The 19,688-nt window shown below is 38.2% G+C and overlaps 1 protein-coding gene across 1 annotated transcript in view; it reads left to right on the top strand.

Moving 5' to 3' along the window:
* CCDC171 (coiled-coil domain containing 171) overlaps positions 1-19,688 on the top strand; it is a 473,803-nt gene that overhangs the window by 16,627 nt on the left and 437,488 nt on the right. The window contains exon 4 of the mRNA XM_053574177.1: positions 9,851-10,025. Coding sequence (XP_053430152.1) covers positions 9,851-10,025 — 175 coding nt within the window. The remainder of the gene's footprint in view (positions 1-9,850; positions 10,026-19,688) is intronic.

Here is a 19,688-nt window from a genome sequence, read left to right as displayed (position 1 = left end):
GCATTTTCTTAGTTACTGTATGTAGGCATTTGTATTCTGCCTTTAGTAAGTTTTGCCTGTACCCATTCTAAGATGCACTGTAGATGAGGTCCCATCCATTACCCTCCCTCCACCAATACCTCACCCCTCCCTACTCCTTCCTTGGCCCTTTCCCCATAGTCTTGTGCTATAGTTGGGTTATAGCCTTCATGTGAAAGCTATAATTTAGCTTCATAGTAGAGCTGAGTACATTGGATACTTTTTCTTCCATTCCTGAGATACTTTGCTAAGAAGAATAATTTCCAGCTCCATCCATGTGAACATGAAAGAAGTGAAGTCTCCATCTTTCTTTAAGGCTGCATAATATTCCATGGTATACATGTACCACAATTTGCTAGTCCATTCGTGGGTTGATGGACACTTGGGCTTCTTCCAGGACTTAGCAATTATGAATTGGGCTGCAATAAACTTTCTGGTACAGATGTCTTTGTTATATTGTGACTTTTGGTCTTCTGGGTATAAACCTAGTAGAGGAATTATAGGATCGAATGGCAGATCTATTTTTAGATCTTTAAGTATTCTCCAAACATCCTTCCAGAAGGAACGTATTAGTGTGCATTCCCACCAGCAGTGTAGAAGTGTGCTCTTTTCTCCACATCCACGCCAACATCTCTGGTTTTGGGACTTTGTTATTTGGGCTACTCTTACTGGGGTTAGGTGATATCTCAAAGTAGTTTTGATTTGCATTTCTCTGATGATTAAGGATGATGAGCTTTTTTTCATGTGTTTGTAGATTGTGCATCTGTCTTCTTTAGAGAAGTTTCTCTTCACGTCCCTTGCCCACCCTGAGATGGAGTCATGTGTTCTTTTTTTTTTTTTTTTTTTTTGTAGAGACAGAGTCTCACTTTATGGCCCTCGGTAGAGTGCCGTGGCCTCACACAGCTCACAGCAACCTCCAACTCCTGGGCTCAAGCGATTCTCTTGCCTCAGCCTCCCGAGTAGTGGAGTCATGTGTTCTTTTCTTGCTAATACGTTTGAGTTCTCTGTGGATTCTGGTTATTAGACCTTTATCAGAGGTATAACCTGCAAATGTTTTCTCCCATTCTGAGGGCTGTCTGCTTGCTTTACTTACTCAGTTCTTGGCTGTGCAGAAGCTTTTTAGTTTGATCAGGTCCCAGTAATGTATTTTTGATACTGCTCAATTGCCTGGGGAGTCCTCCTCATAAAATATTCACCCAGACCGATTCCTTCAAGAGTTTTCCCTGCATTTTCTTCAAGTATTTTTATAGTTTCATGTCTGAAGTTTGAATCTTTTATCCAGTGAAAGTCTATCTTAGTTAATGGTGAAAGGTGTGGGTCCAGTTTCAATCTTCTACAGGTTGCCAGCCAGTTCTTATGGAGGTCTGTGCAGCTCCAAGCCCAGGAATTTGAGGTTGCCATGAGCTGTGACAACACGGTACTCTATCAGGTCAATAGCCCAAGCCTCCAGTGTGCCAAAACCGTCTCACTCTGCCCCTAAGGGTTAAGCCTGTAAGGCAGCTCAGTCCCCTCCTTTAGGCTGCTCAGTCACTAGGTTACTAGGTCCCGCCTGATCCTTGCTCTGGAACCCTGAGGGCGGAGCTTGCTGGGGCAGTTCTCTCACACATTGGCTCCCTGCAGCCCAGCTCAGTGGCTTGTCTGGGGCCCCAGACAATGCCCAAAGTTCTCCGCACTCCTGCTCAAGCTCTCCCCAAGGCAGTTCAACTGAGTGCCAAGTCCAAAAACACTGAAACATTTCACAGGTAAGGCCTTTCCGGTTTGCAGTCCCACTGCTGCTTGTACTTACAGTTGCCGGCGTGATTAGGTCGATCGAACACACGCAACCACTTGCCAGTTTCTCACTGTTTTTGTCCTCCTCTTGGGGTCCAGAAGTCCCTTGCTGACTCCCTGTATCCTCAAAGGGATGATTATAGGCTGATCCCACCAGCCAGAGATGTCTGGAATCTTATCTCCCCAGACTCATTGTGCCCAGTTGCAGGGAAGCTGTTACTCGGCCGCCATCTTTAATCTCTCAGGCTTGTAGTTTTTAATCCAGTCAACCAATCTATGCCTCTTTAGTGGGAAATTCAAGCCATTAACATTTATTGAGATAATTGATAAGTATGGTAGTATTCTATTCATCTTATTTTGTGAGTGTCCATTGCTTAGTTTTATCTTTTGCATCAGTGTGGAAGCTAGGTTTTGTCCTTTAATTGCTGAATTCTTATTTTGCTGCTGATCCATTGTGATGGTCAGCGTGTAGAACAGGTTAAAGTATTTCCTGTAGAGCTGGTCTTCTTGTGGTGAATTTCCTCAATGTTTGTATATCAGTAAATGATTTGCTTTCGCCATCAATTTTAAAGCTTAGCTTAGCAGGAAATAGAATTCTGGGCTGGAAATTGTTCTATTTAAGTAGATTAAAAGTAAATGACCATTGTGTTCTTGCTTGAAAAGTTTCATTAGAGAAGTCTGCAGTCACCCTGATGGATTTGCCCTTGTAGGTCAGCTGGCGCTTAGTCCTGGCAGCTTGAAGAATCTTTTCTTTTGTCTTGACTTTGGACAGGTTCATCACAATGTGTCTTGAAAAAGCTCGGTTAGAGTTGAGGTGACCTGGGGTCCGATATCCCTCTGAAAGGAGTGTTTCAGAATCTTTGGTGATATTTGGGAAATTCTCATTTGTAATATTCTCTAGTATGGCTTCCATTCCCCTGGGGCATTCTTCTTCCCTTTCTGGGATACCTATCACTTGTCAGTTTGAACGTTTCATAAAGTCCCATAATTCTGTCAGTGAATGTTCTGCTTTCTCTCTCTTCTTTTTTGCCTCTTTAACTATCTGAGTAATCTCAAGAGCTTTGCCTCTACCACTGAAATTCTTTCTTCTGCATGGTCTAATCTGTTGTTGATACTTTCTATTGCATCTTTAAGTTTCCTAGTTGTCTGTGTAAGTTCCTTCAGCTCTGCTATATCCTTTCTATAGTCTTCGTATTGTTCATCTTTGATTCTGTTTTTGGATTTCCTTTTGGTTATTTTCCACTTTATCAGCAGTTTCTTCATTGTTTCCATCATTTTATTCATTGTTTTCATCTGTAGTCTAAATTCCCTTTCTGTCATTTCTAACATTTGTTTATAAGTGGAATCTTCTTTAGTAGCTACCTCACAGTCCCTTGGTGGGGGAGGAGCGTTGCTCTGGACTGGTTTTTCATATTCCCAGGATTTTTCTGCTGATTGTTTCTCTTGAGTGATTTCTTTTATCTATTTCCTTGCCCTAATTTTCCTTTCACTTCCTCTTGGTCTTTAAGTTGCTGTGCCTCTGGACCAGAGTTTAGATGTGTCTAGTTTTCCACTCCTTTTGTCCTCCTCCTGGGTTCCAGAAGTCTCTTGCTGAATCCCTGTGTTCTCAAAGGGATGGTTATGGGCAGATCCCACCAGCCAGAGATACTTGGAGTCTTATCTCCCCAGACTCACCATGTCCAGTTGCAAGGAAGCTGTTGCTCAGCTGCCATCTTGCTCCTCCTCCTATATGCAGTATTTCAAATGTACATATATATTCCATGGACAGTAGTTTTCCTTCCCTTCTAAGATAATTCATGAATTATATGTTTATGTCTCTTTTGTCTATTGTGTTGTTTTTCTTTTTTTCTCAATTTAAATCTCATTCAGTCTTAAAGCTTAGCTTAGGGAGACTGGTATAGTGTGAAAAATGTCAGATTACACAAAGCTCAAATCATTCCTGGCCCTTCCATTTACAAGATATGTGATCTTGGGCTAGTTATTTATCATGTTCCTCAGTGGTTTTTTATTGTGAAATGCTGGTTCCAAAGGGTTGTTGTGATAATTAAGTGAAATAAAATTTGTAAAGTGCTTGTGGTATAACTTATTGACAGTTAAGCATAAACAATATGTTTTCCTTCCCTTTTTTGCTAAGTTCTGAAGTTCTTCTGTTGGGAAGCCTTGTAAAGTATCTAAATGAAACTAATTACTCCTTTCTTTGTTCTTCCACAACATGTTGCTGTTACAGGTATTTTAAAACTAAAACATTTACATACCTGATCTTTTTTACACTATAGTTATGGAGAGCTGAAAGCACTTTGTCTTTGTATTATTTATGTTTTTTACTGGCACATGGTAGACCCCTATTGATTATGGGTAGAATTAAATGTATGAAAAAATGATTCTTTTCAGTGTGTTTAAGGATTAGTGGTATTGATGATTAAAATAACACAAGATGAATATATGACTGTTTTATTTGTATTATTTAGTAGCAGTTGAGGTAATTTTAAGTGGTAATTGAAATAATTGCTTCTGTTTACACTGTAATAATACATACAAATATAGAGTGGTATTTTGTAAATGTATGCTAATTGTTCATAAACTTTAAAAATTATTTTTAAAGCCAATTTACGTTTCACTTGTGGGGATTGTCATAACAATCATTCATCTATTAAATATATTCTTTCACATTATTAGCACTTGTCTTTAGGCTTCTTTTAGCAGAATATACTATTCTATCTTTTTTTTTTAAACTATTCTATTTGAGCAAAGTCTTTTGTAGTATGTATTTATAGTGCAGAGTGCTTATCAGTAGACTGAGGGTATGGAGAGAGGAATTGCTCATAGGTTCCAAATGAGACTACCTTGCACTGATGTGGAACATTGGGATGGGAAAATACGTGTACTATAAGGTATTCATTGTTACAGTGGTTGTTGGAATCATTTGGGTACAATGGTAAAGGTGTGGGAAATAGGACAAGAAGACTGTGAAGCTATTCAGATAGTGATTATAAGAAAATCTTGAGAAATGAGGAGGAGAGAGTGTGAAGAAGAGTATTTTAAGTTTTTTTAGCCAAAAGGTACTGGAAACCTAGGACTAAGCAGTAGGCTTTGGGACCTGAAGATGTGTGGCTGACCCAACCAGTACTCTTTTAAGAGTAGGCTTTCTTAAGCTGGGGTCCTCAGAAAGGGAGAAATTAGGGAATCTGTGAACCTAGATGGGGAAAAAAAAATCACAGTTTTATTTTTATTAACTATTAACTGATACTAAGCATTTCCCTCAGTTTTGAAAGGCTTGACCCAGCCAGTTCTCCTTTGAACAAATAATAGCACTGTTAGTAATGCTGTTGACTTTCTCATCAATAGGAATTACAGATACATATCACATTTCATATACTTCAGTTACAGTAGATATTTTGAAAATTGTTTACATTTGTTAGTACTTTGAAGTTGGTATTAGACCAGCAAGTGGTTATTAGACCAGCCAGTAAGCTTGTTATGTAATGTTTTTTTTCTTTTTTTTTGAGACAGAGCCTCAAGCTGTTGCCCTGGGTAGAGTGCCGTAGCATCACACCTCACAGCAACCTCCAACTCCTGGGCTCAAGCGATTCTCCTGCCTCTGCCTCCCAAGTACATGGGACTACAGGCGCCTGCCACATCGCCTGGCTATTTTTTGGTTGCAGCCATCATAGTTGTTTGTATGTGGCTGGCACCTTAGCCACTTGAGCCACAGGCGCTGAGCCTAGTATGTTGTTAAAGTAATATATAGATTATTGCATCACAAATTTATTTATTTATTTTTTTTAATACCTTGATTTTTCTTGGCAATCCTGTGTATTTTATGCATTTAACTACATTATTCTGAGAAGACTTTGTTATGTTGCCAAGAGGGTCATGGCACAAAAGTGGCAAAAAATCTTTCTTTTAGATGCAGGGGTGTCCAACCTATGGCCTGTGGGCTACATGCTGATTTTGTCAGGACTTTTTTTGCTTATCAATGGTGTTGGACATCACAAAAAGTATGCATAGACTTTTTTTTTTGCTAATCAGCTTTTGTTAGTGTTTGTGTATTTACTGTGTTGCCCAAGACAGCTCTTATTTTTCTAATGTGCAGCAGAAAAGAAGTTTGGGTACCCCAGTTGGAGTCTGAGACATGCTGTAGACAGCTTAAAGAGATGAAGTATAATATAGGTAGGAGGTTCTATGGTAACTGGTTGAGCATATAGACTAAAAAGAATGCATACTTGTTTTAAAAAGGAGGGAGATACCATTTTGCTCCTGTTGTTGCAAGTATTGTGTACATGTTGAAACTTAAATGAGAAAACCTCCTCAAGTTCGAAGGATGTGTTTTTGTAAGCTATGTGGGTAGCTTGGGAAATAAAATAAGGCCTATTCAGGCAAAAAGAGGGACAGTAATAGAGAGAATTGGTTATATAGGATACGGAAGATGTAAGAATCCATACAGAGAATGATAAGGACACTCAGTAACAGCAGGAGCACCACCACCTCTAGGCTGGAGAGCCCATGGAAGAGATATTGTTACCAAAGTCCAGAAGTTGGAGCTATATGGTGGGAGGTGGAACCATGGTGGGGAGCCCATTTCATGATGACATATCCCACCATTATCTCTGCTATGCACTCTTATCTCTGGCATATATGAAGGTTAGCCACTAACAGTCTTTCTTTTTTTTTTTTTTTTTTTTTTTTTTCTTTTTTTTTTTTTTAATTTGGCCGGGGCTGGGTTTGAACCCGCCACCTCCGGTATATGGGACCGGCGCCCGTACCCGCTGAGCCACAGGCACCGCCCCACTAACAGTCTTTCTAAAGATGATTGTTCTTCCTACTCCAATGTACTTTATAGTGTTTTGATATTAATTGGTGTCTTCTGTGCTCTTGAAAAGGATGTAGTCAGGGAAAGGGAAGATTTTGGTTTGCTCAGAATAAATCCTCTCCCTTGTCCTTAGGTCTCTATATTACATCAGGAAAGTACTGGCATTTTGACCTTATTAAATTGATGGTAGGCCAATGCTGAATTCAATTTGTAGTCACTTATTGAAGCAAACTGTTACTTAGCTTGTTAAATGCATATGCATGTTCTCAAGGTTCTTGTGAATACAAGATTAGCCAGATGTTTCTTTTGCTATAAGCTATTTTCTCCTGAAACAGATTATGCTTTTCTCCTTCTGTAGTATACTAAGATCTAAGTCAATCTGTGGTAACAAAGAGTGGTGGAGGTGGGTCTTGCAAATCCTCTTGCAAGGCAGCTGCTTTTGGGGTGGTCATTACTAAATCTTAAGCAAGGGAAGATAAGTTACGTCAGCTAGGGAGGAGAAGCTGCTTTTATTGGTAAGGGATGTTCAGAGGTATTTGGGAGTTCACAGTTTTTAGGTTTGTCTAATTCTGAAAGCCCTCATTCCCTGTCTTTACTTCCTACTTAATGCCCAACTGATAGCATTTTAACAGTAGAAACTTTCTGAGACTCTTCATTGAACTTGCAATTCTGCATTCCCCGTAATTAGATTTTTATTCTGCTCCTTAGCCTTGTCTTCCCTGGATCTGTAAGAAATAAGCAATTCTCTTAAAGTCACTATAAAAACTCTGGTTTTTTGGCTTGTCTGTGATTATCATTTTGTTTTTGTAGATTCTCTAGTAGACAGAGATTTAGTCTTTCCACCCCTCAGGCCTTATAGTAAATAATACTGTTATAGTGGTCAAGTGCATTCACTACTTCATTTTCCAAAGGATTGTCTTCAACTGGCACTAAACCCTAAACAACTACACATTATAATTTAAATAAATGTGATACCGCTGTATGCTGTAGATCACTTATATCCCATTTCTACCTGCACGGAGGTCTGCACTCCGTTCAGGCTTCAGTTAGCCACTTAATATCAGAAACTCATTGACACCATTTCTGATAACAACAGCAATATTACTGGATGTTCAGTCCAGAAAATATTAATAGAAACCACTCTAGGTCTTTCAACAAACGGACATTAGTCAGGGATATTGGTTTCGCAGGTACTAGAAGAGCTGAAAAGACAAATAGGGATGTTAAGGCAACCCAGATGGTAGCAACATTAGGAAGCAGCTTCTGCTTCTAAGGTCAATGAAAGTTACACCTATTTGGAGACAGCAGAGAGGGGTATGTGGAAGGATTTGCAGCCACAGAGAAGACAGACAACTGCAGGAGACAGATCAAGAAAGGAGGAAATACCTCGGCTGCTTCATTTCCCCTGCCCTCTAGAACTCCATAAGTATTTCTTCATTGACTGAATCTTTTGAAAAGCAAGTTGGGAAATGGAGTGCCCACAATACAGAGCAAAGCTGGAGAAAGGTAGAGAGAAAATCTGAGAGCAAATAGGTAAATGGCACAACTGAGAATGCTTAAATGTTAACAATTTTATTTTTATGAGGGGAGAGGGCATGCCAGAGAGGGCGGATAATTCTGAAACTAACATTGGAATTAACCTTGTAATTAAGGTGGTTCTATGATTTTTTTTTTTAGATATTTAGCAGATATTTGTAAATTTGTCACAAGTATATTGAAGATATTCACTTCTCTAAATTTTTAAATCAGAAATTCTTATTTTGTTCTTTATATGTGAATAAGAGTGTAGCTCCTGCCACACTGCATATTAACAGCCACTTAACGGTAATTTCTGCTATTGCCCTTCAAAAATCCTTTCATCTTTTTTTTTTAGACCTTTTATTTTTAGCCTAGAATAGTAGCTCAGCGCTTTCTTATGTGATACTTTTTTAGAATGCTCTTTTCTACCATCTTTCTCTCCTACCACCAATAAATAATTTTGCTTTTCTTCAAACAGCCGTAACATTTTATTTTTACCTCTTGTATAAAAGTTCGCTCATATGCTTTTCTATAATATTTAATCCTTTAAGATGAGGATACAAAAACATTGTACTTAACATGTAGCAAGTGTTTAATGAAAAATATTATTGAATGAATCATTGATTAAATCATATAATTATAGAGTGGAAAAAGACCTTATAAATCTTCTATAAACCTTCTATTCTATCTTCTGCATGCTACTTCATGGAAAGTCATAAATTAGATATTAGTTCATTTAAATCCCTATGAAATTAACACTTTTATTATTTTATGCTCTATTAGTTTTGTCATAATCAAGAAAAATAATATAGACAATATTTATCAAATTATACTTTGATGTAGTTTGCACCTTGATTTCATTCAGGGAATAGAAGGAAGAGAGGAAGGAATGAATTTTTAAGTGCTTACTATGTGTCATACTTGATTTTTTTTTTTTTTTTTTGAGGCAGAGTCTCACTATGTTGCCCTTGGCAGAGTGCCTTGGCATCACAGTTCACAGCAACCTCAAACTCTTGGGCTTAAGTGATTCTCTTGCCTCAGCCTCCCAAGTAGCTGGGACTATAGGCGCCTGCCACAATGCCTGGCTATTTGTTCGTTGTGGTTGCCATTGTTGTTTGGCAGGCCCGAGCCAGGTTTGAACCTGCCAGCTTGTGTATGTGGCCAGTGCCCTAGCATCTGAGCTACAGGTGCCGAGTCAGCTTTTTTGTTTTTTAGGTATGGCTATTTTTGATTAAAATATGTGATTTCTCTCTTTAATTTTTATAAAGAGTTCCTTTGAGAATTTTTTTAGGGGTGGCACCTGTGGCTCAAAGGAGTAAGGTGCTGGCCCATATGGCGGAGGTGGCAAGGTCAAACGCAGCCCTGACCAAAAACAAAAAGAATTGTTTTAATCTAGTGGATTCTCTAAAATAAAAAACTTAATAAGTGTCATTTGGTGAGTAATGTACCCTGTTTTCCCCGAAAATAAGACATCCTCCGAAAATAAGACCTACTTATAGGAAAGCTAAGATGTCCTCTGAAAATAAGACCTAGCGCATCTTTGGGAGCACACCTTAAAATAAGACATTGTCTTATTTTCAGGGAAATGGGGTAGTATTTCTTTGCTAGGGTTGCAGAAAATTTTATAAATTCTTCCCTTATAAATATTATGGAAACAAGTTTAAGAAATTTAAATTTTTGAGTGTATTATCTCATAATCTTGGAAACATGTTGATATCAGAAATCTGTTTTTAGCTGGCAAGCTATGAAAGCCAGATTGCCAAGCTACGGTCTGAGGTTGAAAAAGGAGAAGCATTACGACAGAGTCTGGAATATGACCTGGCTGTTGCTAGAAAGGAAGCTGGTTTTGGAAGACGGGCTGCTGAAGAAAGATTAGCTGAGGCACATAGGATCCAAGAAAAACTCTGCGGTGAGATTGTTTCTGTTTCTTCCCATGTTTAGGGTTGTGACTTCATTGTATATCATTGCTCACTGTTGTGCATACATTCCATGTAGCACCAGAGGTAGAGTTTTGCTTCATAGGCTGGCCTTTGATGGACAGAATTTTCTAGGTGTATGTAAAGTCTTATCTACTTTAAAATAATTTTTTATGTAGTGCATATATGGAAAAGGGGGTCCAAAATTCTGTTAGTCACTGTTTTATTTTTTGAGACAGAGTATCATTAAATGTTGCTCTTGGTAGAGTGCCGTGGCGTCACAACTCACACCGACCTCAAACTCTTGGGCTTAAGTGATTTTCTTGCCTCATCCTCCCAAGTAGCTGGGCCTACAGGCACCTGCCACAATGCCTAGCTTTTTTTTTTTTGCAGTTGTCACTGTTTAGCATGCCTGGGCCAGGTTCGAACCCACCTGCCTCTGTGTATGTGGCCGGTGCCCTAACCACTGAGCTATGGGTGCTGAGCCTGTTAGTTACTTTTTTAGAGCACTTTTACCATGAATAATCAACAGAATCACAAAGGATATTTTGTTTGTTTTAAATGTATATTCTAGCCCCCACCGGATTACCTATAATAAGAATCAGAATCTCTAGCTTGAGAGTATATAAGAAGCAGTGCTTCTGTTGATGTTCTAGGTTTAGAAACCACTGGGTTAGAGTGTAGTACCTGGAAAAGAAACACACACTGGATTTAATCCTCAGAAGCAATCTGTTATATAGTCCTTGGGCTTAAATAAAACCTTCTTATTTGAGTATAATGTATATAAATGACTGTGCCTAGATAACTGTATAACTCATAACAAGCACCCAGATCCTGGAATAGAAATATTACCAAAAACCTTCCGCTTGGATAACTGCTATCCTGGTTTTTAGTAACATGGATTAAATTTGCTTCTCTTTTGTATTTTTTAGGAATGGGATCATGTAGTATGTATTCTTTTGTGTCTGACTTCTTTCCTTTAACATTGTGTTTGTCAGACTCCTCCATATAGTTGTATTAACTATGTATTGGTGTTTAATACTGAGTAAACATAAAACACATATATTTATCCATTTACTAATCATGGGCATTTGAGTAGTGTCCAGTTTTTGGTTATTAAGAATAATGTTGCTATGAACCTTCTTCTTATTTTTTTAGAGACAGAGTCTTACTTTGTTGCCCTCGGTAGAGTGCTGTGGCACCACAGCTCACAGCAACCTCTAGCTCTTGGGCTTAGGCGATTCTCTTGCCTCAGCCTCCCTAGCAGCTGGGAATACAGGTGCCCACCACAATGTCTGGCTATTTTTTTGTTGCAGTTTGGCTGGGGCCAGGTTTGAACCTACTACCTTTGGTATATGGGGCCAGTGCCCTACTCACTGAGCCACAGGTGCCACCTAACTGTGAACCTTCTTGTAAACAGTAGTTTTTGTTTAAGAGAACCCTAAACATGAATTCAGAAGATTTAGATTTAGTTCCTGGTTCTACTTCTTATTGATTGATATTTGAACCTAAGTTCTTTTAAGGATATAATGAGAAAATAAAAGTGCTTTTTAATTGCTTGGGGCTAAACAAATATTGTTATAATTAGAACAGTTAAGATCCCTAGTTTTGGCCAGCTGTCTTGGGTTATTGACATTGGTCAGAAGTATTTTCGATTATGTAGGGGAAAAAAGTAATATCTTTTCCTCACCCATTGCAGGGTTTATACCTGTTGTCCCTATAACAAAACAAGAGAAAAGCATAACAAGTCTATTTAACAAAGTTTTATGTGACACGGGAAGCTTTAGAAATGAAGATACAAAGACTCAGAGAAAACGCTCTTTTTATGGTCAGTCTGATGAAAGAAATAGATCATTGTGGAGAAACATGGTTGGGAAAAAAGACATTATTCTTAGTAAAGCATCACAAGAATGGAGAAGCATGAATCCTATGTACTCAATTTTGTTAAGAGGACAATTAATGACAATTAAGGTCATGGGGGGAAGGAAAAGCAGAAAGAGGGAAGGAGGGAGAGGGGTGGGACCTTGGTGTGTGCCACACCTTCTGGGGGCAAGACATGATTGCTAGAGGGACTTTACCTAACAAATGCAATCAGTGTAACCTGGAAAAAAAAAGAAAAAGAATGTCAGAATGAAAAAATTTTTTCTCATTTGTCAATTTTAAATGGATATATTACTAAATTTATATTACTTTATAATATATAATATATACATCTAATGTATTATATATTATTAGGAATATATAACATGTACTATATATTATGTATTATATATTAATATTATGTATTATTAAATATGTTTATACATTCAAAAAAAAAAAGGGCTATGACCTAATGGTAAAACTGAAGGGGGAGCCCAGCAAGGCCCGTTTGTTCAGTAGCATTCCTTTTTTCAGGTATAGGGCTGGATTCCTGTCACATGAGGGTCTTATGACCTACTTTAAGGAGAGGTAGGTCAGTATGCCCTTTCTAGGTTTTATGTCTTCCTTTGGGAGAAGATGGAGTAGTCCAGGATAGGAGGTCAGAAGACCTTGGTTCTGAGGTCTTCCTATCTCCTTCACCTCAAACATACTCAGAATACCAAGACATATACTTTGGGGTATCATGTTCTGAGCTCCAACAATTATCTCTGATTTGTAATAACTACATTACTAACTGGAATTTAAGAATTAGAAGGTATTAGATATAAAAGTTAATGACTTTCATTTAACCATGAGGAAACTTAAATTCAAGGAAGATGGGGAACTACTTCCCTAAAGTTGAGCAATTTCAGTAGACACTTTACAAAGTAATTTAGAGGAATTGCTGTGAGCTGTGACGCCACGGCACTCTAGCCAGGGCGACATAGTGAGACTCTGTCTCAAAAAAAAAACTATAAACAAAAAACGTTTTTGGGAAAAATTTTAATTTTCTTTTAAAATAAATATGGCTTTATCCTATAACCCAGCAGTTTTATCTTTAGTGTTTCCCATAAGAAAGAAAAATATTTGTCCACGAAAGACCTGTATAAGAATTTCATAGGAGCTTCATTCTCAGCAGGTCAAAATTAGAAAAACTCTAATAAAATTAATGTTCATTGACATGAGAATGAAGAAACAATTTGTGTTATATTCGTACAATGAAATACTACTCAGCAATAAAAAGGAACCCACTCACTACTAAAATACACACCAATGAATCTTGAAAACATTATGCTAAGTGAAACTTTATACACAAGAGGACATCCTAGGCTGGGTGCCCATAGCTCAGTGGTAAGGGGATTGGCTACATGCTCTGGGGTCGGTGGGTTTGAACCCAGCCCAGGCCTGCTAAACAAACAAAAATATCCGAGTGCTATACCATGCGCTTGTAGTCCTAGCTACTAGGGATGCTGAGGCAAGAGAAATGCTTGAGCCCAAGAGTTTGAATTTGCTGTGAGCCATGACGCCATGGCACTCTACCGAGGGTGACAAAGTGGGACTCTGTCTCAATTAAAAAAAAAAAAGGACATCCTATATGGTACCATTTATATAAAGTTCTTGGATAGGAAAACCTACTATATTTGTTGCTGAAAAAAACCTGAGCAGTAGTTGTCTCTGGGTGGTTTGGCAGTTAGGTTTTGACTGGGAAAGGGTATGAGGGAACTGCTCTATATTTTGATAGAAGGAAATGTTGTATACTTTGATAGACATTTGAATTACGTGACCCAAATGGATTTATAAAATTTCTGGTACACTAAAGATTTGTGCATTTCACTATAGGTAAGTTTTACCTGTAAAAAAACTGTGTTGAATTCAAGTTAATGATATACATGGTGAGTTATTTAGGAGCGAAATGCACTGATGTTTGCAACTTTCTTTGAAATACATAAACAAGTATGATGGACAGATGGATGGATAAATGAGTGGATGCATGTGTAGATGGATGAATGTCTGCTAAAGCAAATACAACAAAATATAACAATTGTAGAGTTTAGGTTCTTGGGTATGTGGGTGTTCACTGTACAATACTTTCACCTTTCTGTAGTTTTGAAAAGTTTTGTAACAAAATGTTGAGGATAGCATAAAAACCCTGATAGAGTTATGCTTTATTTAAAAGGAAAATCTCATAATAATTGAGAAAGGAGAAATGTCACGAGAGAAAAATTTGGAAGCTGGAAAGCAATGGATGAAGAATAACTGATTTAGCAGATCTAAGAATCTTAAACTAGGACTGGAGAAAGATGGCAGACAAATTCTTTGTCAGTCAAAAGTCTTTTTTTTTTTTTTTTTTTTTACAAAACAGGTGAAAAATGCAGGTGCAGGACCATAACAGTCTCATCCTTTAGCTCTTTTTTTTTCTAAGATGCGCCTTAGGTGTGGCCCCCCCACCCATTACCCTCCCTCCACTCTAACCTCCCCCCTCCCTTTCCCTTCCTTGGCCCTTTCCTCATAGTCTTGTGCTATAGTTGGGTTATAGCCTTCATGTGAAAGCTATAATTTAACTTCATAGTAGGGCTGAGTACATTGGATACTTTTTCTTCCATTCCTGAGATACTTTGCTAAGAAGAATATGTTCCAGCTCCATCCGTGTAAACATGAAAGAGGTAAAGTCTCCATCTTTCTTTAAGGCTGCATACTATTCCATGATATACACGTACCACAATTTGCTAGTCCATTCGTGGGTCGATGGACACTTGGGCTTCTTCCAGGACTTAGCAATTATGAATTGGGCTGCAATAAACTTTCTGGTACAGATGTCTTTCTTATATTGTGATTTTTGGTCTTCTGGGTATAAACCTAGTAAAGGAATTATAGGATTGAATGGCAGGTCTATTTTTAGGTCTCTAAGTATTCTCCAAACATCCTTCCAGAAGGAACGTATTAGTGTGCATTCCCACCAGCAGTGTAGAAGTGTGCCCTTTTCTCCATATCCACGCCAACATCTCTGGTTTTGGGATTTTGTTATGTGTACTCCTCTTACTGGGGTTAGGTGATATCTCAAAGTAGTTTTGATTTGTATTTCTCTGATGATTAAGGATGATGAGCTTTTTTTCATGTGTTTGTAGATCGTGCGTCTGTCTTCTTTAAAGAAGTTTCTCTTCAAGTCCCTTGCCTACCCTGAGATGGGATCACGTGTTCTTTTCTTGCTAATACGTTTGAGTTTTCTGTGGATTCTGGTTATTAGACCTTTATCGGAGGTATAACCTGCAAATGTTTTCTCCCATTCTGAGGGCTGTCTGCTTGCTTTACTTACTCAGTTCTTGGCTGTGCAGAAGCTTTTTAGTTTGATCAGGTCCCAGTAGTGTATTTTTGATAAAGCTTCAATTGCCTGGGGAGTCCTCCTCATAAAATATTCACCCAGGCCAATTCCTTCAAGAGTTTTCCCTGCACTTTCTTCAAGTATTTTTATAGTTTCATGTCTTAAGTTTAAATCTTTTATCCAGTGAGACTCTATCTTAGTTAATGGTGAAAGGTGTGGGTCCAGTTCAGTCTTCTAGAGGTTGCCAGCCAGTTCACCCAGCACCATTTGTTAAATAGGGAATCTTTTCCCCACTGGATGTTTTTCATTGGCTTGTCAAAGATCAAATAACGGTAAGTAGCTGGATTCATCTCTTGGTTCTCTATTCTGTTCCAGACATCTAACTTCTCTGTTTTTGTGCCAATACCATGCTGTTTTGATCACTATCAATTTATAGTACAGTCTCAGGTCTGGTAGCGTGATTCCTCCTGCTGTGTTTTTACTGCTGAGTAATGTTTTGGCTATTTGAGGTTTTTTTCTGATTCCATATAAAATGAAGTATTATTTTTTCAAGATCTTTAAAATATGACAATGGAGCTTTAATAGGAATTGCATTAAAATTATATATTGCTTTGGGTAGTATAGACTTTTTAACAATGTTGATTCTTCCCAGGCATGAGCATGGTATGTTTTTCCATTTGTTAACATCTTCAGCTATTTCTTTTCTTAAAGTTTCATAGTTCTCTTTGTAGAGATCTTTCACATCCTTTGTTAGATAAACTCCCAAATATTTCATCTTCTTTGGCACTACTGAGAAAGGAATAGAGTCCTTGACTGTTTTTCAGCTTGGTTATTGTTGGTATATATAAAGGCTACAGATTTATGGGTGTTGATTTTGTAGCCTGAGACATTGCTGTATTCCTTGATCACTTCTAAAAGTTTTGTAGTAGAGTCCCTAGTGTTCTCCAGATATACGATCATATCATCTGCAAAGAGTGAAAGTTTGATCTCTTCTGACCCTATGTGGATACCCTTGATTGCCTTTTCTTCCATAATTGCATTGGCTAGAACTTCCATTACAATGTTAAAGAGCAATGGAGACAATGGGCACCTTTGCCTGGTTCCTGATCTAAGTGGAAATGATTTCAATTTAACTCCATTCAATATGATATTGGCTGTGGGTTTGCTGTAGATGGCCTCTGTTAGTTTAAGAAATGTCCCTTCTATACCAATTTTCTTAAGTGTTCTGATCATGAAGGGATGCTGGATGTTATCAAAACTTTTTCTGCATCAATTGAAAGAATCATATGGTCCTTATTTTTTAGTTCGTTTATATGCTGAATTACATTTATAGATTTACGTATATTGAACCAGCCTTGAGACCCTGGGATAAATCCCACTTGGTCGTGGTATATAATTTTTTGATGTGTTGTTGGATTCTGTTTTTTAGGATCTTACTGAGTATTTTAGCATCAATATTCATTAGTGATATTGGTCTATAATTTTCTTTTCTTGTTGGGTCTTTCCCTGCTTTAGGGATCAAGGTGATGTTTGCTTTGTAGAATGTGTTGGGTAATATTCCTTCTTTCTATATTTTGGAAGAGGTTTAGTAATATGGGTACTAGTTCTTCTTTAAAGGTTTGGTAGAATTCTGACATAAAGCCATCTGGTCCTGGGCTTTTCTATTTAGGGAGATTTTGTATAGTTGATGCTATTTCAGAACTTGATATAGGCCCGTTCAACATTTCCACTTCATTTTGGCTAAGTCTTGGTAGGTGGTATACTTCCAGGTATTGGTCCATTTCTTTCAGATTTTCATATTTCTGAGAGTAGAGTTTCTTGTGGTATCGTTAAGGATTTTTTGAATTTCTGAGGGGTCTGTTGTTATTTCTTCATTACCATTTCTGATTGATGAAATTAGAGATTTTACTCTTTTTTTCCTGGTTAGGTTGGCCAAAGGTTTATCTATTTTATTGATCTTTTCAAAAAACCAACTTTTGGATTTATTATGTGTTGTATAGTTCTTTTGTTTTCAATTTCATTTAGTTCTGCTCTGATTTTGGTTATTTCTTTTCTTCTGCTGGGTTTGGGGTTGGAGTGTTCTTCCTTCTCCAGTTGCTTGAGATGTCCCATTAAGTTATTAACTTTCTCTTTCTCCGTTTTCTTGAGGAAGGCCTGCAATGCTATAAATTTCCGTCTTCGGACTGCCTTTATCCAGTATCCCAGAGGTTTTGGTAATTTGTGTCTTGATTGTTGTTTTGTTCCAAAAATTTGGTGATTTCCTTCTTAATGTCATCTATAACCCATCTATCCTTCAGCATAAGGATGTTTAGCTTCTATGTTTTTGTATGGGCATGTAGGTTCCTCTTGTTGAGTTCAACTTTTATTCCATGATGGTCTGAGAAGATGCAAGGAATAATTTCTATTTTTTTTAAATTTGCTGAGGTTAGATTTGTGGCCTAGGATGTGGTCAATTTTGGAGTACGTTCCATGGGCTGATGAGAAGAATGTGTATTCAGTTTTGTTGGGATGAAATGGTCTGTCGACGTCTGTTAAGTTCAGATGTTGAATGGTTAAGTTTAAATCTAAAATTTCTTTGCTTAGCTTCTTTTTGGAGGATCTATCCAGGACTGCTAAAGGGGTGTTAAAATCTACAACTACTATGGAACTGGAGGAAATCAAGTTGCTCATGTCTTTTAGAGTTTCTCTTATAAATTGAGGTGTGTTCTGTTTGGGTGCATAAATATTAATAATTGAAATCTCATATTGAGTATTACCTTTAACAAATATGAAGTGTCCATCCTCATCCTTCCTTATTTTGGTTGGTTTAAAGCCTGTTGTGTCTGTGAATACGATTGCAACGCCTTCTTTTCTGCTTTCCATTTGCCTGGAGTATAGATGACCATCCCTTCACCTTGAGTCTATATTTGTCTTTTAATGTAAGATGCGATTCTAGTATGCAGCAGATATCTGGCTTGAGTTTTGTATCCAGTCAACCAACCTGTGCCTCTTTAGAGGATAATTTAAACCATTCACATTAATTGAGAATATTGATAAGCCTTTCGAGAGTCCAGTGGACATTTTTAATCCTTTTGCAACTGTGGAAGTTGGAATTTGATCAAAATTTTCTGGGTCGATTTACTTTTGTGGTGGAGGATTACGCTGGTCTCTATGGAGGAAAGGTCTGAGAATATCCTGGAGAGCTGGTTTAGTTATGGCAAATTTCTTCAACATGTGAATGTCATTGAAGTATTTAATTTCTCCTATCATAAATGAAACTCAGTTTAGCTGGGTACAGGATCCTGGGTTGAAAGTTATTTTGTTTTAGGAGATTAAAAGTCGATGACCATCCTCTTCTAGCTTGAAAGGTTTCAGCAGAGAGATCTGCAGTTATTCTAATATTATTCCCCTTGTAGGTGATGGTTTTCTTTCGTCTGGCTGCTTTTGGAATTTTCTCCTTCATATTAACTTTAGTGAAATTGATTATGATGTGTCTGGGGGATGTCTTATTTGGGTTGAGTTGTACTGGAGTTCTGAAACTGTCTGCTATCTGAATTTCAGAATCTCTTGGCATGTCTGGAAAGTTCTCTTTCATAATCTCATGGAGAAGAGACTGTGCCTTGTGAAGCTACTTCGTTGCTTTCGGGAATAAGATGAATATTGGTTTTCTTTGAATTATACCAGAGCTCTCTGAGAAGAATGATCTGTTTTTGCCCTCCATTTCTCTTCCTCTTTGAGAGTTTGGGAGCATTTGAAAGCTTTGTCTTCAATGTCAGAAATTCTTTCTTCTGCTTGCTCCATTCTGTTACTGTGGGATTCTACTGTGTTTCTCAGATCTTTGAGGGCTGCAACTTCTTATCTCAATGTGTCAAAATCTTTGGTCATTTGGTCTTTGAATTCGTTGAATTCTTGAGATATCTTTTGGGTTACTACTTGGAATTCTAATTCGATCTTATTCGCTATCCAGATTCTGAATTCGATTCATGACATCTCAGCTATTTGTTTGTACATGGGATCTTGTGCTTTGTCTGCCCCATTGATTCTTGGGGGAGTTGATCTACTCTGATAATTCATATTGCCAGAGTTTTTCTATTGATTTCGCCTCATGATTATTTTTCACCGTTGCCTCTTGCCGTCCTCAGAGTTGGACAGGTGTCTCTCCAAGATTAGACCCCAGTGGGATCACTCTATTGTTGCTGGATCTTTGTAGGGAGTGACCCTGGGGCTAGTTCCTGTGGGGCTGCCAGGGAGTGTAGTTCCTGTGGGGCTGCCAGGGAGTTCTGGTTGTGGAAGCAGCTCCAGAGTGTGACACACCCTCATCCAGCAACAGGGCGGGAGGTGGTACCCACATTTCTGGGAGTGCCTGGCTCCCAGTGACTTTGGCACAGAGAGCCCAAGGCTCCAGCAGTCTGTGGCCAGGAGAAGGGCTCTGCACTGAGGCAGGGAGGGCTCTGGAGGG

This window comes from Nycticebus coucang, chromosome 2 (assembly GCF_027406575.1).
Source record: "Nycticebus coucang isolate mNycCou1 chromosome 2, mNycCou1.pri, whole genome shotgun sequence".
Taxonomy (NCBI): Eukaryota; Metazoa; Chordata; class Mammalia; order Primates; family Lorisidae; genus Nycticebus; species Nycticebus coucang.
Note: the sequence above shows the minus strand (reverse complement) of the source record. Positions and strands in the feature narration are given on the sequence as shown.